This window comes from Micropterus salmoides, unplaced genomic scaffold, assembly GCF_014851395.1.
Source record: "Micropterus salmoides isolate LMB-PRFRI ecotype aquatic unplaced genomic scaffold, ASM1485139v1 Ms_hic_scaffold_8, whole genome shotgun sequence".
In the NCBI taxonomy this organism is placed as follows: domain Eukaryota; kingdom Metazoa; phylum Chordata; class Actinopteri; order Centrarchiformes; family Centrarchidae; genus Micropterus; species Micropterus salmoides.
Window position 1 is genome coordinate 29387369 of NW_024044570.1, and position 24180 is coordinate 29411548.

At 40.1% G+C, this 24180-nt stretch overlaps 1 protein-coding gene across 1 annotated transcript; it reads left to right on the plus strand.

Moving 5' to 3' along the window:
- Positions 1 to 1978: 1978 nt before the first annotated feature.
- Positions 1979 to 22245, plus strand: LOC119893514 (lon protease homolog 2, peroxisomal). Its single transcript, XM_038705729.1, has 17 exons — positions 1979 to 2211; positions 4243 to 4378; positions 5465 to 5578; positions 7735 to 7866; positions 8169 to 8291; positions 8378 to 8541; positions 8976 to 9070; positions 10811 to 10929; positions 11094 to 11233; positions 13160 to 13301; positions 13477 to 13627; positions 14948 to 15074; positions 17447 to 17586; positions 19735 to 19820; positions 20197 to 20404; positions 20516 to 20706; positions 20787 to 22245. Exons 1-17 carry the CDS (start codon positions 1979 to 1981, stop codon positions 21015 to 21017), a joined length of 2532 nt encoding a protein of 843 aa, XP_038561657.1. The 3' UTR covers positions 21018 to 22245.
- Positions 22246 to 24180: the final 1935 nt, after the last annotated feature.

The following is a 24180-nucleotide window of genomic DNA, read 5'->3' on the forward strand; positions in this document are numbered from 1 at the left end:
TATCAGTTCTATGTAACTGTATGATTGTAACCATAAGAGCATTTTAAGGTGTATTCAGAGATCCCTTATTGTGAACATGAAGTGATATTTCTCACAGCTGTCTGGTAACAGAGATGCGAGAGATTACTGCAAACAGTTGGATGGATGTTGTCTGTGGTCTTTAGAAACAGATGTTTTATGCATAAGATATTGAATATATTTATTTTTTGGAAATGTATAATGCTACATGACAATGCTTTTATGAAAGAAATAAAAATGTAATCGCTTTTTTTATTAACTAACCCTGTGTCCAGAGTCATTAATGAAAAGAGTCTTTAAATACACTGCCATTATTATTTGTGTGATATATTACATCCTGAATGCAAGTCTTTCAATCTTGTATTTGTCAAATTATATCTCAAAAAATAGGGTTAAACAATTAATCAAAATTTTATGGAAATTGCAATATTACCTTTAACGTTTACCTTTGACAAATATTGCGCCTCCATCTATTACTGCAATTTTCAAATTTGCAGGAGGCGCAATATTTGTCAAAGGTAAAGGTTAAAGGTAATATGTGTTAAAATACTCTATAAACACTATAAAAAGGTGCTAAATAGGACTAAAAGTGGTTCATTGTCTCATTATTATAGGGGAACCAGTTTCGCTGCTAAATAGCACCTATCTTTACAGGTGCTATATAACACCTTGGTCAAATGGTGCTATATAGAACCATTAGAGGTGCCATATAGCAATATATTGCGTTAACAAAACTGGTGCTAAACAGTACCCAGCGGTGGTTCTTTAGCTCGTTATCATAAGGGAACCTTTTTTGGTGCTAAATGGCACCTATTTTTTAAAGGAGCTTTATAGCACATTTGTGAAATGCGGCTATATAAAACCATTAGGTGCCATATATTGTTGGCATGGCTCAAAAGCTTCAAAATCCTGTACTAAATGTTTACTGAGAAACAAAATACATTACCCTTTCAAAACCTTTTCATTTGAACTGAACACACCATGTATAAATTAGGGATGTAAGGATTATAGATTTTGTTGGTGGGATTATAATCTGAGGAATATTCACGGTTTCACAATTATCATGATTATTATACATTGATTAATTTCACAACACTACTAATGTATTAAATATCATGAACACTCAACACTAGATTTGAATGTGTTATTTATTGCTGCCTTTTGCTCAGATGAAGAAATCCAGGTTTTTCCACAATCTGAAATGGCATCCTATCTTTGAAGATGAACTAGGCCGCTGCTTTCTTCAAATCCTGAGCTTGTTTTGAATTGGAAGCATAGGCCACAGTTGGTTGTTTAAATGCAGCACAACCACTCTTAGGCTAAAAGTAAACCTAAAAGTAAATCAAAGATGCAGTACTTCTTGCAGTAGACTGTCTTATTATGTTATATTATTATTACTGATGTATTAGCAAATAATAGTAGGACTAGCAGAAATTTTAAATACCCAAGTAATAAACAAGAAGGCTACCTCAAGATTGTTCTTTTATTAGAGACCTTGAGTAAGGGTACTTGTTTACTTCACATTGCTGTATACAGATCAACTTTTAAAATGCTAAACACAGGCTGCAAACCCACTGCAACTTCTTTTTATTTGGCAGTTTTCATGTTATGCAACAACGCATAGTTTGTCCCTAACTACGTACCGTAACCAAATATAGGAAGTCGATTACGTAGGAGCAGGATAAAGGCCCTTTCAGGGCAAAGAATGGGGCGAAATGAATCTGAAAACAATACTAAACTAGTTTTAATTGTAGAAACAGTATCTTTCCTTGGATGTTTCATTTTTGGTTTACGCTGATAGTGAAATATATGCATCTGTGTCTAGAATGCGAATTTTATTTTGAAAGGGCTACCCGGAAGTCTCATGTTTACACTTGGCTGTCCCGTTTGACAGTAAAAAAGTGCGTATTTGCGTCAGTTGTGTTACAAACAGTGCCCTGGCTTCTGAAGACTTCGGACCATGGCCTCCAGCGGCGGAATTCAGATACCGAGCCGTCTCCCGCTGCTGCTGACCCATGAAGGGGTGCTCCTCCCGGGCTCCACCGTCAGGTTCAGCGTGGACTCTCCGCGGAACATGCACCTGGTTAGCCAGCGGCTGCTGAAGGGGACTTCGCTGAAAAGCACAATCATTGGAGTGATTCCCAATACCAGAGACCCAGAGCACGACACCGACGACCTCCCCGCTTTGCATAAGTAATGAACAACTAGAGCTAAAAACACAACGTTATTTTCTGAGTTTGAGGTGTTGCACAGGACCACCAAGTGGTCGCGAGATGAAAACAGGATAAGGAGGAAGATTCAAACATAGTTGTGCTACACAAAAGTAGTATAACGTTACTTCCTCAGTATTTCCTCAAATATGTGCAGTTTCTCGTCAAAACTGCATACTTTTACAAACAACAGGCAAAAATTAAACAGTCTGAGGAAGCAGCTTATAGGGCAAGAAATGGAGCCTTTGACTATCTTCTATTTACACACTTCTATGGATAACCATTTGATATCAGTATATCCCAAATAACTCCATATGAATAGATTTTATTTCTTCCAGTATACTAGTATCTGTCCTGTCGGTGTGGTCATGATCACACGTTGAGGAAAATGTCATCCTTTTCCATAACCCCCTCATTTTGGGCCGTCTGCAATTCCAGACACTGACCAACGCTTTTACATTACATGTAGTTGTAGCAGGTTAGGACTAGTTATCATCATGAGTGTGTATATATATTATCAAATTACTTTTTTCCCCTTTATCATGCCTGAAAAAGGGCTGCCAATTGTATATCATGTCATATTTGGTATTTTTGTGTGATGCACACTGCAGAGTTAATCACTTTTGTTACAGTGGGGATTTTTTCTAGAAAAGTCAGCAGTGGCCCAGCAGTCAAAAATGGCCACACACCAAGAGGCGGACTTTAACCTTTCACCCACAGTCAACCAGGCCGGTCTGGTTACTAAGTAGCAGTTGTTTGTCTCTCTATCAGCCACAGATGCTGAAAAACAGCCTTTTATTCTAAGCTTGTCTTACCACTGGCGAAGATAGTCAAATATGTTGCTTTAGTGACACTAAATGGCAAAGACATTTCATGTTAAGGAGGAAATTGACCTTGCTAAGGCACTCCGCTTGGCATCTTAGCACTGCACTGTGGCCACACACTGCTCCATAATAGCTGGGTCAAATGAATTAAATGATCCGGGATGAATAGGATGAATTTGTCAATAAAAAGAGAAAAAAATCTGATGTTACTGCCCCTTGTGTTGTTGTGGTAGACCACAGTAATGTGGAATGGATGTTGGGGGAAAAGAGCAATTAAATGCTGTTTATCCAATCAGCTTTTCCCTTAATACTACATGTGTCTTTGGTTTAGAGCCACAGCAGCGTCAGAAGGCCGCTCAACTGTTAAACTTTTGGAGCTGTCACACTAAGTTATTATAGTAAGTGTTTTGACGAATCTTGTCTTATTTAAGTAATTGAGGCCCCTGCGCTGCATGCGTTAACAAATTTGTCAGTGGTTCCCAACTTTGGAGGGGTCCTGAGATACTATAAAAAAATCAAAGAACATATTTTAGACTGTGGAATGGTTTTTATGTTACATTGCCTGTACCAGTCATGTAATGTTTAAATAGATTTTATCGGGTGTGTTCGTGAGAGTAGTAGGGTGCATGCACATGAGTTCTGATAGGACACACACACAAAACCAATAATCTGTGTCCAGTAAATCTAAGAACAAAATTAGATGTTGTTCTGTCTGTCGGCAAAGCAATGGTTTTCCTGTGTGAGTTCGGTAGCTTTTATGTTGTTATATTATAGTAATCCCTGAACAGTCTCGGGCAGACAGTTTCAATAAATCAGTCAATCAATCAAAACATTATTATAGACTCAAGGTCCAAATCTTACCCACAACAATATATAAATGTATGCCCACAAACACACATTCAGAGACACATACTTACATACATACACAGTTTATGAACACTCAGTGGGGTGTGGGGTGTCACTACCACCATTGTGATTATTCTTGGGGGTCGGGACTTGAAAAGGTTGAGAATCCCTACATTATGATGTTATAATGAATCCCAAGTGACCACAGGGCTCTCAATCCAGCTAGTCAGTATAAGATAACGCAGCTGTGAAGCTCATGACAGGGCGAATTGGCCGTGATCCTCCTCCAGTGAGTTGTCTGTCATCACTTACCCTCCTGTCTCACGCTCACTTTCTCTCTGCAGAATTGGTACAGCCGGCATAGCAGTGCAGGTGGTGGGTAGTAACTGGCCAAAGCCCCACTACACCCTCCTCATCACTGGATTGTGCCGCTTCAGAGTATCAAGTCTGCTTAAGGAGCGACCTTTTGTCCTGGCAGAGGTAAAACTTGCTTATTATCAGACACTAGTTTATTTAATATCAATTATCCTGTTATTCTGAGGGCATCTCATACTTAAAAGATGAACTCATACTCATTAAAACGCTTTGAGTGCAGCCTTGAGCTCTTACAAAAACTATTTTTAATCGTTTAATAAAAATATTTTAAATCCGGCATTGTTTACGTCCATATTTACTTGCTTGTGATCTTATCTGATGTCACAGTGCACTAATGCACCTTAGTGTACACGTTACTGTCATAATATGAAGCTTTTTGCTCCCTCTCAGTAATGTTGCTACAGGTTATTGATCAGTCCCCGACCAGTCCCTCCAGGGACTGCTTTGGTAAAGAAGATCTGGATACTGGTTTTCATGGTCCTTTTTTTTGTCAGAAAATGTGAGACGGTGGTATCACACATGTCTGCTGTGTGACAAGGTGACGTAAGGAAACGTTTTGTGGGAAAAGTCGCACTGAATTCACAGGGATTGGTTGAATTTGTGTTAATAGTTGCGATCGCGAAATCCTGGAGGGCCTGCATATTCAACGGTCTTTCTCTGTCTAAATGATATACTGTTGGTTTACACTTTTGCATGATGTCATCCCACATCATATGCCTCTCCACTCTTTTGTTTTATTGTTTTATTAATGCAAGAGGGACACTGGTCCTGCTGTATGTAAAAAAAGAAGCAGAATGTGTGCTGCTTTGTGATGTTGCCCAGTATTAGTCATCCAGTGAAAGCCAGCACTTTAATGTTCCTTGTGGGGTTTTCTTGTGAGCAAAGTTAAGTTTAGATTTAGTGTTACTCACCAAAAGTAGTGTGTATCCTGATGCAAATGACATAAAAACTGTTAGTCTGCCCCCTCCAACCCGGTCAAAAACTCCACAGAAAAACTTTCATCTTCTAATATTGTTATTTCCAGTGAAACGGTGTCAGAGGTGCATTCCTCACTGGGGGGTGTCATTACTAATCACTCTTTTTCCATGGGCATTAGGGAGTATGGGACCACACACACCTGTCAGTCAGTATTTCCGAAATATGATGTGTGTGTAACTGCAGTATGTGCCTGTCTAATTGCAAAAATTGCAGGTGGAGCAGCTGGATAGACTGGATCAGTACACGACCCCAGCAACAGAGGGTGTCACAGCAGAAGATGGAGAGCTGGGGGAGCTGTCCCAGAAGTTCTACCAGACTGCTGTACAGGTGTGTGTGTGTGTGTGTGTGTACTTTAATCAAGGGTTACAAAAAAAACACTGCCCATTGAGCTGTGTTTTATTAAAAATTTTTTGGCATAAAAGAGGCAGGAAGAGGAAAATAAATACATTGATAAATGGAATTAATTCATAATAATCAGATACAAATAATATAAAATGTATTAAATAACAGGAAAAGAAGGAAAATAAACCTGTTACAGTGGTTTCTACAGATATATATAATATTTCACTCTAGTAAAGCACTTTGTGTCTTTACTCTGTGAAATGTGCTATATTAAATAAACTTTACTTACTTACTTACAGATCTGAGTCTTATTAGGGCCCGAGCACGAACCGTGCGAGGTCCCTATTGAAACTGTAAAGATTTTCTTTTTTCTTTTTTCTGCAAAGTAAGCTCAATTTTGGGGGCCTAAACATACTCGAAAACTCACCAAACTTTGCACACATGTCAGAACTGGTGAAAAAATTCGTATTTTATGGGTTTCGTGCATGGGCGTGGCAAAATGACTCGCTAGCGCCACCTAGAAAATTAGAAAAAATTAGCCCCTCGTCCACGTTCAACCTACATGCACGAAATTTTTTCTGGGGACATGTATCATATCAAGACGCACAAAAAAGCCACAAGAACCCATACCCTAAACCCAACAGGAAGTCGGCCATTTTGAGTTTTATGGCCATTTTTGAATGATTTACACACTTCGTACTTTAACGAAGTCCTCCTAGGGATTTAGACTTCAAATTTCTGCTGTGCCTTCTTAAGGCATTGACGATGAAAAGTTGTGCTATCTGTGAGTATTCGTCAATGGGCGTGTCCATGGCGTAGCGTCAAAGATCAACTCTTCGCCATGACACAGGAAGTTGTTGTAACTTCAGTGTACATGCTCACATCTGAACAAAACTTTGTGTTTGATAGCTGTCCTGCCCTGAACATATCTACATGCCAATATTAATTTATATTCATAGTGCCAAGTGCTATGTAGCTCCACATGGGGGACACAGGAAGTGAGGTTTAACACTTTCATGCAGCGTCCGAAGCACGTAGCAAATTCACAGCCGCACCGGCAGAGCTCCAGAATATGCAATGCGGCCGCCTCACACCCCGATGCGCTACATGTGTGAGGGCCCGCCCAACGCTGCTTGCAGCTTTAATTCCAGATTAGAACCTCAACCCGAGAAATTTGAAAACTTAAAGAACATTTTTACATTAACATGAGGAATCCTCCTGGTAAAAGCAGAAATGTATGGTTTTATGCTTTCAGTGTGGCTCACTCATTTAAAACACCAGAAGAAGAACTGGCTTCAATTCCCCTTTATACACTTCATGCAATGTTGGATTAACGCAGATTGGTGCATCTCTCTTCATAATCTTATGTATGCATGTACAGTATATTTATGTTTTATATATACATATATGATCGTTGGCACAAAAATTTCCTTCAGAATGAATAATGTTCTTTCTTATCTCATCTTGATGTGGGAACACCTGCAGGTTGCAACCTGGGAATTAAAAGTATGGAACAAGAAACAGGCAACTCTTATCCATTTTAGCAATAAATTGTGATCATGACAACAACAGGCTGTGATGGATTAGAAGCGGGAGAGGAGTGAGAGGGAACTCGGACATCAGTCAGCATCCATCGTTCCAACGCCGCTCCACTCCAGCATTCCGTGCTGGGTCCCCCTCGCCCTGCGCCTAAAACCTTCTCCTCACGGCGGTCTGAAGCTACTGTGATAGAGTCCTTTACTTCAAGCCCCCAGGAAGCACACTGGGCTTTTACATTGTGGCCAAACCGTATAATTACATAATGTACCGCAGACCAAAAATACTTTTTCCCAAAGACTTGTGAAAGAAGCAGCAGTAAAACATTGAATACGGTTTTTTTGAATGTCAAAACTGATTTGACTCGTTTCACTATTAGAATGTGATGATTTTGGTCTGATAACATTTGGAAATTATTTATTTTAAGTTGGGGAAGGTCTCATTATTTAATTTACTTCACAATCCATTCACACATTACATTCTGCAAAACAAATTATGCAAGTAAATTGCTTTACATAGTACCTTTAATCGTGTTAGTCAATCTAATCCCACTGTGCCTCTGTCTGTCTGTCTGTCTGTGTGTGTGTGTGTGTGTGTGTGTGTAGTTGTTAAGTATGTTGGACATGTCTGTTCCAGTGGTGGCTAAGTTCAGGCGTCTCTTGGACAGTCTGCCCAGGGAGACTCTACCTGACGTGGTAGCCTCCATGATCCGCACCTCAAACAAGGAGAAACTACAGGTGATGTGACTGTTAGGTCTGCAGAGGATGTGACAGATTGTTTGAAAAAAAAGTTTAAAGCCACTACATGTAGTTTTTAACGCAATTACAAAATCTTTGAAAGGAATCAGATGGTATACAAAATTGGTGCAGTGTCGTAGCACATTCACTGTCCCTGGTTCAGATCTGCAGGGGGAGGGGTGTATTGGTGTGTCTGCCATAGAAAGAGAAAAATACAACATACAGTAGAGTGGGTTTAATGTATAATGGGTTTAAATGAATGTACTTTGAAATCAGTTTTTATCTCCACGTGTGCTGTGAAGGTCCTGGATGCGGTGAGCTTGGAGGAGCGCTTTAAGAAGGCTCTGCCCATGCTGACCAGACAGATGGAGGGACTAAAACTGCTGCAGAAAACCAGGAAAATAAGTCCTGACAATGAGAAGAGGGTAACAAACGCATGCACTTCTCATTTTCCTTTGAACAATGTCTGCCTTTATATGCCTGTTCAGCTCTCCGTGTCTTATCTGTTCAGGTGTTATCAGTGCGTAAAGGCGGAGTGTTTCCGGGCCAGCAGTTCAATCTGGATGAGGAAGATGAAGATGAGGATGGTGATGACACTGCAGCCTTGGAGAGGAAGGTCCACAGGGCCAACATGCCTGAAACTGCCCTCAGAGTTTGCCTCAAAGAGCTCAAGAGGTGACTTTTTGCCGGATTACACCTTCAGCATTTTCATTTATAACAAAACATGTTGCACAAACCAGCACTCACTCGTTTCTGTTCACTCTGCTCTAATTATCTCTGAAATGGATTTAACGATTCCAACAATAATAACAATAACGATAATGATAATATTGATTGCCGTCGGGATATAAAGAGACAAATACTTCTGAAATAAAATTTGTACCCTAGTTTTAATTTAACTTAAAAAAGGCCTTCAGTCAGAACAAAGCCTGGATTCTTTTTGGTAAGAATCCAACATTTTAAAGCAGTTTCAGCCATTTCTGTGGTCTTTGATCTCTTTAAACCATTACTCAGATGTGGTTTTGTCTTGAGCCTACTTCGTCTACGTTTTAATGCGTGTCTTCACAGTCAGACCAGTGTTGCATTTAATCTTGTTCTTCCGTGTTCAGATTGAAGAAGATGCCTCAGTCCATGCCTGAGTATGCCCTGACCAGAAACTACTTGGATCTGATGGTAGAGTTACCATGGAGCAAAAGCACAAAAGGTAAATAAAGCTAAAGGCGACCGTTAGAATCAGATTCAGAAATACTTTATTGATCCCAGATGGGAAATTCTGTGTCACAGTTGCACACATTGCACACCTCAAAAGGAATATAAATAAAGATAGTGGTATATAGAGAAGTATATAAATATCAGAGTAAAAATATAAAAGAAAAGAAAATGTAAAAGAGTGTGGATATGTACTGTACAATATTTACATAGTTAAAGGAATTGTAATGGTACAGTATTACATAATTAAGGAATTGTTATAGTGAACAGTAATAAGGAATAAATAGTAGCAACAGAGTATTGCACATTAGTATTTAAGCAGGTGTTATTGCACAAAACAAATAATAATGTCCAGTTTAAAACTAACTATGTGTTCGTGGGTCACACACTTAGAGGGAGGAGGTATAAAGTTCCTGTTTCCTGTGGCGCTCTGTGGTGCATTTTGGGGGAATAAGTCTTGCACTGAAAGTGCTCCTGTGTTTGAGCAGCTCATCATGGAGTGGGTGGGAGACATTGTCCAAGCAAAGTCCTGTTCCACAAGCCAAAAATGTGATAGCAATGCTGAACATGTGGTGACTTTAAGATCATGGTGATAACTGTGTTGCATATTTTACCATAATCAGTCTCATATTTTTCTAGTGCTTTGAAGCTTGTCTGCTGGAGCTCTTTGTTGTATTATAACTGATTTAAATGATTAACATCAAACTCTTCTAGTAGACAAATGAAATTATGACATTTCAATGATCAATTAACATGATCAAACATTTAATTTCTTGATCAGTCAGCTGACAAAAATTGTAAATGTTTTCTTTTTGACACATTCCTCACTGAGGTGGCCTTTGAAATTCATTCATACCCTTAAATCAGATTGCTCTGAAATATCTCCAGTGTAAATACATTAAATAAATACAGTACATGTAAATAGTTAAAGCTACACTAATCAATGCACACAAAGTTAGCGACTAGCTGGTGAACATAGTGGAGCATTTAGCAGCTAAAGAGACAAGTATTTTACTCAGCAGTTGGTGGAGAGCAACACAGAGGTAAACGCAGAGTGGATATTAGACTTATAGTCATCAGGTTGTGATAAACACGACTTCAGATGAAGCCAATGTTGCTCTGTATCTGCTGGGTGTGTAAATAACACGTTAGCTATAACAACTCTGAAAGGTGATAATATGTGTGCTTGCTCTGTTGTCCCCCAGAATAATTTCCATCAGAATTCCAAGGCGAGAACCCAAACAGAAAATACAGTGAGTGCACCATACAAATATGATATAATGTGGTGGCCAGCCACAATATTAGAATATCAGGCCCACTGCCAATTCATTTCATTGACATAATAACACTTGAGTTAGACTCACAGTCTTTGCTTTGCTTTGTCTCTGCTGCCAACCGCAGACTGCCTCTATAACACATAATTTCAGATCAGTGGAGACTTGAGGACAGGGTTCATTCAGTTGTGTGGTCAGAGGTTTAGGAGGATTGTGTGTCCTTGATAGACCAGCCAAATTTGCCAAACCACCTGGGGAAACTGTTTCAAAAACTTTCAAGCAAACCTTGTTTCTACTGTCCTCTCTCCTACCTCCTCACTTTCTCAAATACCAGTCACCCATCCCTCTGTTTCTGCACACACTGTCTACATCTTCACTAACTTAAATGTTTTTTCTTTCTTTCATGGATCCACCCATCCCGTCCACATTGGGCCCACACAACACACACGCACACACTTCAGACTGCCTGGACATCCGAGCCGCTCGAACCTTATTGGACAATGATCACTATGCCATGGACAAGCTGAAGAGACGTGTGCTAGAGTACCTGGCTGTGAGACAACTGAAGACTTCACTAAAGGTGCTTCCTATAGATCTCTCAGTCAATTACATATTATTTAACATATATTTAACCATTGAAGACAAAACATTTTGTATTGTATGAATTTAATTTTAAAAATGAGCAGCGATTTCTGTAAGGTGTCACACATTTAACTGTGATTTCATGCTGCTGTATGTCTTCAGGGCCCCATCCTCTGCTTTGTGGGGCCCCCAGGAGTCGGTAAGACCAGTGTTGGACGCTCCATAGCCAGGACTCTGGGCAGAGAGTTTCACCGCATCGCTTTGGGAGGCGTCTGCGACCAGTCTGACATCCGAGGACACAGGTGTGCTCATAAAATAAGATTTCAGTTGTACTGAAGGTTTATAACAGCACAGGTTTTATGACCAACATGAAGTGTCTTAGTATGGAGTCCAGCTGCCACGAGTCTCTAGAACAGCTTCAGTGCTCCTTGCCTGTGGAAGTCTGTGGGACTCTATTGGAGGGATAAAAACCATTTCTCCACAAGATATTCCCTCTTTTATATATACCACCTTTATTTAATCAGGTCATCTCATTGAGATCAAGATCACTTTGGCAAGAGAGACCTGAGCACAGCATATAGAAAGAAAAACAACCCTAGCCAGACATAATATAAGGACATATAGCATCAGAGACAGTCACAGACATAGCTGAATAGATTTGAAGATAAAATGGTGTTATGGAGATGGTGAGGGGGAGCATTGTTTTACACGTCGGTCCCAAAATCTTCCATACATGTGAAGCTGGGTTGAGATCGGGTGACTGTAAAGGCTGTAGCCTTTTATTCACTTCAATCGTTTTCATCCTCACCAAACCATTCAGTGAGCCTTGGCGCACGGAAGCATCTGCATTTGATATCTTCCTCCACTTTTTTATTCAGGTTTTTATTTGAATTTGTCCCCCTGTATGTATCTCATCTGTATGTCCAGAAACATCTCAAAGATAAGAATGTATGGATTTACATTAGAAGCGATTCATCTTTTGAAAATCCCATATGTATTGAACTGAAAGCCTTTGATCTTAAGCAGCATGTCATTTTGTAATCTAGTTCCAGCACACAGATAATTGAAACACTGGCTAGAATAGTGTGCCGCAGCAGTATAAGGATATTGTTTTGGTAATGGAGCTTACGTTGACTCTGTGGACGTTTGTTGGAGCACAGCGCTCTCTGCTGCTGAGTGGAACATGATCCCTCATGAATTGAAGTGTTTGGATTACTTTTCAGTCATGGTCATCTCTCTGACAAAACAACAAGAAGAATGAAGCTCAGTTTGAAAAATAACCTGTTTTCTCTTAAGTTTTTCTAAAAAAAAAAAAAAACTCTTGGAGAGGAGTAAATCTTTCTTTATTCAGTCCATTTGTAGCAGTTGGACACGCTGGCTTACGCTTGGAAAATCCTGCCAGACTGTGCAAATTCAGATGTGCATGTTATGGTCCTATAGATGAAAGGCAGCAGAGCTTCTAGCCTGAGGTGAGGAGATCTGACTCCCACATTCAGAGGATGACATGATGACTTGTCCTCTGACAAGTAAACTACTTGTCAAATTGCCACATCAGAGGCGAACATGTTAGGACTTGTCAGTTATGCCAAGAACAGTTGAATCAAGGCAGGGCAGCCGAGTTCATCTCAGTTTGCAGGGCTGATCCTGAGGTTTTAACGGAAGAAAGACACCTTCCCTCGGCCAGATGAGAAACATCAACAGCGGGAGTGCAAGAATAAAGTTCTTTAATGGTCGATTATAGAATTAGTTCAAGTCAGTTAGTTCAACAACAACAAAACATTCTCCGAAAAGTAGACAGCTCCAGTAGTTTCTTATTAACAGTTTTGCTGTTTTAAATTTTCTTTTTTCCCTTTTATGTGTTTCTTTCATTTCCTTTCTTTGAACCCCAGAAACTTCACATTTCATGCTTTCAGCTTGCAAACACTTGAAACTTGCTTGCATTAGGTAATTTGGTATAGAAAACATTGTGTCAACCAGTTTTAATTTAGTTGCGTGGTAATGCAATGCATACTTCTGGAATAACTGCTTGATCGACTTATTTACAATAATAACATATGACATGACAAAAATGACGTATCTGATTATGTGAACAAGACATGATGTTCACCTTTACATATATATTTCTGCACATTTCCGTTGACATCAGGAATAAAGTTCTGTGTGCCTTCAGATTGATCGGAAACGTTTACACTGTAGGTCAGTAGTTTAAGTCCTTACCATTTCTCCAGACGCACATATGTGGGGAGCATGCCCGGCCGCATCATCAACGGTTTGAAGACAGTAGGAGTCAATAATCCTGTCTTCCTGTTGGATGAGGTGGACAAACTTGGGAAGAGCCTCCAAGGAGACCCTGCAGCTGCACTGCTAGAGGTCAGCTCCTTTATCTCGTTTATCTCGCTCATTACTTGTGAGGTAGTATTCCATTTCTTCACCAAATAAATGTTTGTGTTCCTCTGTTTGTTCTGTAAACCAATTCATGACAAACTCAACTAGCCTTTTTACACACACACACATACTCTCAAACTGTCTCTACATGTCCCCTTAGGTCTTGGACCCAGAGCAGAACCACAGCTTTACAGATCATTACCTCAACGTGGCCTTTGACCTCTCCCAAGTGCTCTTTATTGCCACTGCGAACACCACAGCGACCATTCCCCCTGCCCTGCTGGACAGGATGGAGGTGCTGCAGGTACCAGGTGGGTTTAGGTGCAGAGAGGAACCACCTCTGCAGTTGATCTTGAGGAGAAACTCTTGCTCAAGTGACATAACTAATCCCAAGCATAGGGCATCTCTATATACTACAGTATAGTCAGGGAACTGATGAAACAATGTCCAGCTGCATATCCACTAACTATTGGATACATATAAACGTGCACACACAGGAACACCACAATCACTGCTGCCATGTTACCAGTGATTAGATGTATTACTATTAAATTATAAAGATAATATATATTAATATTACTAATTAATGCCTTCAGATAACTAAGTAGTTATGTTACTTACACTCATGATACAGTATAGTCCATGTTCTTTGCACTCACTGTGGATTTGTCTGTAGCCATGAACTGGTGCTATACACCACAGTTTGATGGCAACACAATCCTATGTTCTCTAAATCATGTTTAAGGGACGTCATAGATAACACAGTGTTGTGTTTAACAGTCATAACCCAAAGTATATCTGTGTATCTCAATCCAAGATCCAAATAGATCTGCATTAAATTCACACAAGAGTGTTGAGGGGACAGTCACAAATGAACTGTAGATGATGATTATTACCTACAATCAAGGAAAGATCTTCTATTTAAAAGTTAAGGACATTTCTATTTGGAAATACACTGCGTTGGTATTTGTTAGCTGCTAAACGTCAGAGTGCTTTTTCAAAACTGACCTGACCAGCTACAGTATTCTGCAACTTCAGTTTCTGCCGCTATACTATTAGTTTGAGTGAATTAATGAAGTAATTTTAGGGCATGGGTTTGTAATTTGAGAGAAGAAAGTAGTGATTTTGAAAGATAATTAATTATTAAAGGAGAACTCAACCAAATTATATATATATATATATTATACACATCAAAGTCTGTTTACAGGTTTTGGGGAGTAGTACTACATATGTCAAAAAGCTGTAAAAAGCCTTTTGTGGCCCCTGGCAGCTACTTTAGTCGCCCAAATTGCGGGTAATGTAGGGGCCAGGTTTTGACAAGTAGGAAGAATGTGTGGAATAAAAAAGTCTTCGCTGCATTGATTTAGATTAAATTGTCAATGAGTCTGACAATGTTACAGGAGTACAATGATAAATTGGGGGAAGGGTTCTTTTAATTCATTAGTATGACTAAGTACGAGTTATCAGAGAGAGAGAGAGAGCGAGAGAGAGGTTTAGGTTAGGTTTAGTTTAAGGTTAGGGGTTAGGATTAGGCAAGTAGTGGTTATGGCTAGGGTTATGCAAGTCAGTGTAATGTCCCCAATGTGATGGAAACACGACTGTGTGTGTGTGTGTGTGTGTGTGTGTTTCAGGCTACACCCAGGAGGAGAGGGTAGAGATAGCTCACCGTCACTTGATCCCAAATCAGCTGGAGCAACATGGATTAACGCCTCAACAGCTTCATATACCACAGGACACCACACAAGATATAATCAGCAGGTACACACAAACACATGCAGTGCATAAAAAAACCAAAATGAGAAAATGAACCTAACTAAAGTTAAGCTTAACTTAATTATGGAGGTACACAGCCACATTGTATGTGCACCTCTTGTCCTAACTAATTTCATTTTCTGGATGAATCAGTGAAGAAATGTGGCTCTCCTTGCAGACAGCGCCACATTCTGTCCAGCAGTTGAGCTGAAATGGGGTTCAGAAAAATGACAAAATGTTATCGTTTTCCCAGTTCTTCTTTTATTCTACAAGGACATTACAATGTATCGACCATGAATGCTCTTCCTAAGGTAAAGGCGAGTGTGTGAACAGACCTGTATTTATAGATGAGCAGTGATGACATCATCAGTCAGCTGTCAATTGGGTAATTGATGATATATTTGAGGACAATGTGCCCGTGTATGTCTCACACTAACCATGTACATCAGGTGACAGTGAGCCACTATGAACAATACCAGGACCCTGAAACTGGAGTACCTAAATGGAACTGACCATTTACATTATTAATCAAACCTTTTCCTGTTATGACATATCCAAACATCGACCATTAAAAGTGAGCTCCTGTTATTCCCTGTATACCTCCATTCCCCTTCCTCCTGAGCACAGGAACAATCACATCAACACTGCATCAAAAATACAGGATAAATACAGTTCATAATAATAAATATTTCTATATATACATTATATATGATATATTAATAGATGTTCTTAGTTATATATATATATATATATATAATTCTGTGCCATATTTGTAGATTAATGCTTGTGAGTTAACAAACAGCTAAAATGCTAAAAAAAACCTAACAAGAACACATTCCTCATAACAAAAAGTAAATACATTTTAAAAGTAATAGAGCACTCTTAACCCATCAAATCTTAAATGTTAAGCCTCATCTATAAATACGATTGTGTTGACATCCTCACCTTTACCTGAGGATGTCTGTGTAGAATAAAAGAACTGGGAACAAGATAGCAATGTGCAGGTAGATTTTTAGACTGTAAACACAGTATGCTACTGACGCAACGACAGGAGGAAGAACTGAATAAAATTAGACTAAATTGCCCAGATTTAATGTTGCATGCTCACTGCTGAACAGCTTCTACATTTAGTCTGGGAAGGACAGATCCAGTGTGTGGTGTGTGTGTGAAGCAGCGCCGTCAGCCAGCCAGCAGTTCACATCTGAGGCTAACTTTGAATTCTACTTCTGGTCACCAGAGCATATCATTAAGTTGTCAAGTGGTTTAGTGGCTGTTTGTTTTGTACGCTGATCGGTACTTCTCTGGCAGGGCGACCTTTTCATTTAGAGAGAACATCTTTGCAGTCGCCTGTAGCTGCAGAGTGTGCTGGTCTGTTTAATTTCAGATCAGTGTTGTCCTCCATCGTGGTAAATCTTTCCTGCACCATGGAATCTGCTCAGGTGCAGGTTTGAGTCTTGCTTAGGATCTCCCACAATTGTTTGCTGTTTAATGTTATGAAACAGGTTAGTGTGAGTTACAGCTGCAACTGATGATTGTTTTAAATATCGGTTATTCTGTCGATTTAGCTTCTAATTGATTGCTTAATTATAAAATGTCAGAAAATGATGGAAAAAATGCTGGTCACATTTTTTTAAGCCAATGTGACATCTTTAAATAGCTTGTTTTGTTCCATTAATATTCCAAATACGTTCCAGTTATAGTATCAAAGTTTTTATTTAAAAAGCTGCAGATCCTTACATTGGAGAAGCTAGAAGCATTTCAATTATCCATCAATTGACTAATCTGTTGTGTGTGATTTGTAAAATTGGTAGGTAGGCCAACATGGAGCTTCTGATGATATAGAGGCTTCTGGTTTTTAAGTTGCAGTGTGCTGTCTGCAGACCTGCAGAGCCTCTGTACAACACTCGCTGCACTCCAGTCTGGTTACTATAGAAACAGCCAACAGCGCACAGCTTGGAGCTCATGCTTTCGAGGGATACTCTTGAGTTTACTAGATCTCTTTTTAAAAAAGAAACAAAAGTCAGAACAGAAAAGCCAGGCAGGTTGACAAAAGTGTCAGACTGGGCCTCGCTCACAGTATGAGATGTGAGTCTTGTCAGGTATTTTAGCATATAAATGCAGTTAATATTTAATCTCTGTCTAATTTGAATTTTCCTTTGTTGATTTGGTCATTCATGATGCAGGACTAATGCAAGTTCTCAGGATTTTTAATTCCCACGCAGGGCACTACAGTCGCAAATGTTGTTCCTGACCACCAGCAACATTAAAATTGACTGTGTTTTGTGTTCCTGATCACACCGCTGACCCACACACTGATCATTAATACACACCTAGCAACTCTCCACGTCACTTTATTCACCTGTTGTATTTTCTTTTAGGTACACCCGTGAGGCAGGCGTGCGCTCTCTAGAGAGGAAGATCGGGGCGATATGCCGAGCCGTGGCTGTGAAGGTCGCTGAAGGTCACATAGTCACCAATACAGAGGCTTTGACCCCCGAGGGCCCGACACAGCAGGGAGGTAAGAGCCTGAGCTCTCTTGTCTGTTTTCTGACAAGAGAGCTGTGTCTCTGTGGTCAGACTGGACTTGTGGGAGGCAGAAGGTCAAATCCGTAGTTGTATTTCAGCACAGACCTGCACTCCCACTCACAATAACACATATACACATCTACTTCCGTGTGTATACATAAATTACATAAAGTACATACATTATGAGTGAATAAAAAATGTTATTTGGAATCAAGTTATGCCCTAAAAACAGTGCTCTTAGTAGATAGACCAAAAAGCATTGTGTGACCTGATACATTAATAGATTAACTGAAACACCATAAATTAGTGATTTAACACACAAAACAAAAGCACTAGCAATGTTGAGAAACAGGGCCTGGTGAAAAGGGAGAGGAGCACACTTTCTTTCTTAGTGCTCAGGTTGGAAGGGATGGAAGTGTATGGGAATTAAATGATGTCACTTATCTCCATGTACCAAGAGGCCTTTCTCATGTCATTAATAATAAATGATCGGTCTGTTCCATTTAGGTGCTCCAGTTTCAGGGTCCCGGTATTGTTCCTCATGGTTCACTGGGACAGCGTTAATGTAGTTGCACCTGTGCTTTTCCTGCTAGGATAAGTCAAAATCTTTGCCATGATAAAAGTTAATGTGAATGATAATGCTGTAAGTTGTGATGTCAGTCAAGCACAGTCTGAGTTTTCTGTCAGTCTGTGTCGAGAAGAGCTCTAATTAGAAAGTTAAAACGTGTGTGTATGTGGGGGGGTGTTCCGCACATAAAGAAACCGCTGTTCAGCACAAGGTGGCGCAAGTCCATTTGAAAACGAATCTGCAAAACTGACCAGAGTATAAAAAAGGTGCAGTATAAAGGCTGTTAAATAGAAGTAACAAACCTACAATGTATTCATCAGCTTTGAATATATACATAATACAACATATATAATACATATAGTCTGTCTTTTTGTGAGCAACAGTAATAAAATTTAAACACAATATTTAATTCTCAGCTGCTAGATGTCTGATGTATCCTTGTAAGTAGAACATGATGTCTCTCAGTAGCTGTGTAATGAGCTGGATAATGTGCAGCCAGCTGGTCTTTATTACAAAATAAACCCTGTTAGGTCTTCCGTCAGCATGTTTTGTGGAGACTAGCTCATTGTACATCATCTCTTACAAATGGGGTTATGTCATTAGAAAGTCAGACTCTGTTTTAATTTCTCTGCAGGACTCCCAGTAGATTAAAATGTGTCTCTGAGAGATTCTGGTGAAACAGCAGATTACTGAAAAACATTATTTGGACACCACTGGCTATACTACAAAATTCTACCAGGCTAAAGTAATACTATAAAGCACTGTAACTTAGTAGACATGTAGACAAAAATTCAAATCAGTTTAGAGAGAGTGACTTAAGAAAAGAGAAATGGGATGAGAATGGGGATAAACAGGATATCAGCGGTTGTTTTGTGCTGCTTTGCAGAAAAAAACCCTCTGTGTTGCCAGGTAACTAACGCAGCACAAACACTGGGGAGGTGCGTGCAAATGATGTGTGTTCCGTGTTTTGCATTTTTCCAGGGGGATGGTGTGTGTTTAATGTCTCTGTTCACTGTTTGTAGTATATCTTTGTGTTTGGCTTTATGTGCACCTTCGCATGTGTACCAACTGAATTTATAATAATTATTCATTTAGCTGACGCTTTTTTCCAAAGCGACTTACAGTTAATATATCAGAGGCCTCTGGAGCAACTACGGGTTAAGTCCACAATGGTGGATGGTTCGCAGTTGGAATTGAACCCATGTCTCCCACAACAAAGGCATGTTTCTTATCCACTGCTCCATCGCCATGATGTAGTGTAAAAGCGCTTTGAGTGGTCGAAAAGACTAGAAAGGCGCTATACAAATACGGAGCATTTACATTTACATTTACACCCCTCCCAAGTTGCAGGCCTTTCTTCCATAGTTTTGTTTCTCTATACAATGCAGTGCCTTTATGTGCACTTATTCTTCACACTGCGGTCACCTGATTCCACAAACATGGGCGTACATGAGAAACATTTTTCCTTTCATCTGGTATTTACCGTCTGATTCTCATACACGAAATGTAAAAGAAATCAGTACACCTAACTGAACCTCTCCACTGGATTCACTTAATTTTATGTGTGTTCAGACAAGGCAGCACCTCCTGAGATGCCCATAGTGATCGACCAGATTGCCCTGAAAGACATCCTGGGACCTCCGCTGTTTGAAATGGAGGTAGGCAGGACACCAGCAGAGAGCGGAAGTGCAGCGCGAGACAGACAGACCAGCATCTGCAGAGAATAAGCAGTGTTCATCATGCTCAATTACAGAAACCTGTGGCTGTCTGAACTTTCTGGACCACTCTCACAGCTCATGAATACAAAGTCAGCCACTTCAGACCTCATTATACAGTATAATGTGAAAAACAATGTAGAGTTTGTCTTCTAGCAGGCGTCTTCTTTGTCCTCTCTCTCCCTCCTTCACTATCGAGTCATGTTGGCCTTATGTTTCACATTCACTGAATTTTTGAAGATTACAAACTTTTATTATCTTCTGATTATTACACCTAAATACAGCTTTATGGGTGTTTTGTGTGTGTGTGTGGTGGAAGGTTTCTGAGCGGCTCACCCTGCCCGGTGTGGCTCTGGGCCTGGCCTGGACGCCCCTTGGTGGGGAGATCATGTTTGTGGAGGCCAGTCGAATGGAGGGAGAAGGTCAGCTCACTCTGACTGGTCAGCTGGGAGATGTTATGAAAGAATCCGCCCATCTGGCCATCAGCTGGCTCAGAACAAACGCTAAAACTTACCAGCTCACAAACAGTGAGTTCACACAAATAAATATAGTATTATGTAGTGTATATATACTGTCTTTACAGAAATAAGGCAATTGTGAATAGGCTAATTTACATGCATTTGCATTTGTTTGAACAGTGGTGGGGGCTCCAGATCCGCTTGAAGGGACAGACATCCACCTCCACTTCCCGGCTGGAGCTGTAACCAAGGATGGCCCCTCTGCAGGTGTTACTATAGTAACCTGCCTAGCCTCGCTGTTCAGCGACAGATTGGTCAGATCAGACGTTGCCATGACAGGAGAGATCACGCTTAGAGGGCTGGTGCTGCCGGTGAGTTATCACATTTAACACGTAACAAAATGCAAATCTCTCCTCGGTTTTAACAGACTGGATTGGTCTGTCCACCTCAGGTGGGCGGGATCAAGGACAAGGTCCTGGCGGCCCACAGGGCAGGAGTGAAGCGAGTCATCCTCCCTAAACGCAACGAGAAGGACCTCGAGGAGCTTCCGGCAAACGTCCGAGCTGACCTCGACTTTGTCAGCGCCGGAAACCTGGACGAGGTGCTGAACGCCGCCTTTGATGGAGGGTTCCCAGGGACAGCCAGCACGTGCACACACACTCAGCTGACCAGCAAACTGTAACACACTGATGCAAACACACACACACACACACAAATGCGCTGACGGTGTGAAGTGAAGAATAGTCCTGAATAAGAGAGCACGTCGTGTTTCAGCTTTGACATCTTGCACTCTAATGAGTTGTTCCCTGATAGGCAGTGAGTGTGCACATCTTTAATCCTGACCAGATAATCTGAGGTAAATGAAGCTACAATTCAGAGTCAAACCCTGTAGGAGAATTCAGCTTACAGTACAACAATGTGAAGTTAAACTGTCTAGGGTCATTTGGTGTTGCACTTATTAATTTAGCTTGATTGATAGTGTTTGTGCTGAACAGTAAGCAGTCTGCTGAGATGGTTTGTGTATGTGACAACAGAAGCAGATGAGATGTGTTCAGATGGTGTAGATACCTGCAGACTGTTTGAATGACTGTTTAAACATGCATTGTAATCCAGTGTAGCCTGGTTTTAACTATTTGGTGGATGTTTTACCAGTTCTTGTAAATGCAGATTTTGTGTGTGTAATGTATTAGCTATGCAAACGTTATAACAATGAACAACAAAAGACTGCAGTTACTTTGCTCATACAGTGTGTTTCAGATCCCACTCTGAGGTCCCTGTCTGCATGAGGCGTGGAAACAATTTCTCCAGGCCAAATAATTCTTTTAATGACTGAACCTTAATCCAAAATGCCATTTTTCTGGCAGAATGAATCATTCCCATGTAATGCGTGCATTCTGTGGGAAAGCAGACATTGTATGTAGAAAGTGACAAAATGTAGTAAAAGGTTGTCATACTAATCATAAACATAACTGTATGCATTGATAATATTGCTAGTTCATAATGAAGATAATGTTATGGAAGCAGAAGCATCATGTCTGTGAACTTCTGAGTAGCATTAGCAAGATAACTTCATTAGCATTAGCTTGCCGGCTGAAAGGCTTTAGAATGCACTACTGTATATGGATGATTAAACATTTTACCTTTAACATTATAACAAATGTTAGCCTGAACTATGTAGCCAGCTGAAAAGGCATGTGCTCTGTGAGTTTATCCAAGTGTTTTCAGTTAGGCTAGCTATGTGCTAGATGGAAGGGTCAAATAATTAAGTATCAACCTTTAAATCTCGTTTGACTCTTTGTTTTAATAATTTAACTGACAATATTATTCAGTTATGTATTTAGTTATAGCTGTGACTTGTCTGATTTCAGGGCTCCATCATATTGATTGCATTAAACAAGTAATTTTTTAAACAAATGTTTGTTGACTTTATTTTGTGTCAGGGCTTTGGGATATCTATCTCCCAGCACTGTACTCATACAGTACACCCTGCTGAGCACACTTCAGATTTCACAGTGGTCAGAATCAAATCTTTGTCTTGCTAGTGATCTGTAACAACAATGCTGTACCTCTAAGGTGTTGACAAAGAATGGGTTCAAATTCCTTTTAATATAAAAGATGGGGAGTGTAGAAAACTGTACCTCTAGTGACTTAAATACCACACAACGATGAGGTTCATACTTTACCATGATGCACTTGAATTAAAGCTATTTGAAATCTTTAGAAGTGTTTTTTTTATTCCTTCAGATGGAAGAGTCCTGCAGTGATTGGCTGTATTAGACTCACACAGGGATAAAATTGTATCATCCTGTGTTGTATTGGCTGAAAATTCACTCTGTAGCAGATGTGATTTTTTCGCCTCCCCTGTAGAGATGTAATGTGGAACACCAGAGTGCGGTGTGTTTTGTCCATATTTAGACAGCCATGAAAAGATGAATGGACCAAAGCAGAACATTTTGCACAGACTCGTTCATGAAATCCAACCACATCAAAAGAATTATGCTATTAAAACAATTGGCATACAGCACTTGCATGCATTATAGAAACATGCTTTCTTGCAATGAAATATGCAAACAGCAGCAGTGATTCTTTTATTAATGAGAACTTCAATGTGAAAGATTAATGTTATTACTCTTCAAATGATAAAGAAAAAGAAAGAAATGGTGTGCTCTTTTTCCTAAAGCCAGAAAAATCTGGCTTTAACTGCTAAATGCTCTGCTATGTTCGCCAGCTAGTTGCTAATTTTGTCCGGATGGATGGCACACAGCAAGTTTTTGAAGCAAGTGGGAGTGAACCAAAATGGTAAAACTGGGAGCCAGTCTGTGCATTCATCATGACAACTGACCCCTTACAGTGTAGTGCACTGGTTAATTTGATTCTTTGTTAAAGCAGTGCCAGGTTTATCATCTTCCAGGAGGATGGGTAGTCAGCCATTTTTACTTGACCGCTCTCTTGTTTAGTGATGACATGAAGATTTTTGATGGGAGGCAGTGAAGAAACTCTTCAGCTTTTTGTGAACACACTGCAGCCTTTACACCTTGGGCTGTATGATGGCAGAGCCTGAGCAGACTGTGGGATAATGTGGGACTTTTGAGTGATGGACCTGTTGGACTGGCCCAGGAGCAGATCTGTTTCAGATTTTATTTTGGTGCAGCTGAAAAACCTTTGCAACACTGACTTAAGGTAACACCTAATAAGGCATACGCCACCAGTAAACAAAGACACCTTCAGAAATGTTTTCTCTCTTTTTGTGCCCTTTGATCCTTGCATGCTGACTCCAATACCCATACATGCACTCCACTGTACTGAATTTATCCACTACTTTTGGTGTGTGCTATTAAATCAGGCCCTGTGAGCTTCATTAGTCACAGCCTGCGCTTTGCTTGCTGAAGAGGACCTAATGATCCATGTGCAGGGGTGGACATAATAACAGGAGCACTTAACAATATAATTGTTTTTTGAGGGGTTTTGTTTGGTATCACAAACACTTTGCGATTTAAAAAAACACCTTTCTGTTTTGCTGAGTCAGATAAGGGTTCATTAATCTCTGACAGTTAGCCCACTCATCCATCTTTGCACCAGTCCAACACATAGTAAGAAAAATAATCTCTACAGCTGCTGGCCAAATAATGCGCCACCGCCCACATTAAAGATTTTAGTGTCAAATTAAAGTGTCCCAGGAAAGAATAAGGTTAATTGGATTGCGCTGTTGACAAACACCAGTTTGTCCCACAATGAAATGCATAAAGGAAATGGAGTGAATAAATGCCTTGTACACAGGAAATATCTTTTCCATGAAACCAGTGAAACACTCCAGGTGCCTTTCTCTTGTACTACCATCTGCCCAA

Excerpts from the sequence above, each read along its gene's own strand:
- LOC119893514 (XM_038705729.1), top strand. The coding sequence starts at position 1,979 with ATGGCCTCCAGCGGCGGAATTCAGATACCGAGCCGTCTCCCGCTGCTG. Across the intron at positions 2,212-4,242 it reads GACCTCCCCGCTTTGCATAA|AATTGGTACAGCCGGCATAG; the intron begins GTAATGAACAAC and ends TTCTCTCTGCAG. Across the intron at positions 7,867-8,168 it reads CAAACAAGGAGAAACTACAG|GTCCTGGATGCGGTGAGCTT; the intron begins GTGATGTGACTG and ends TGTGCTGTGAAG.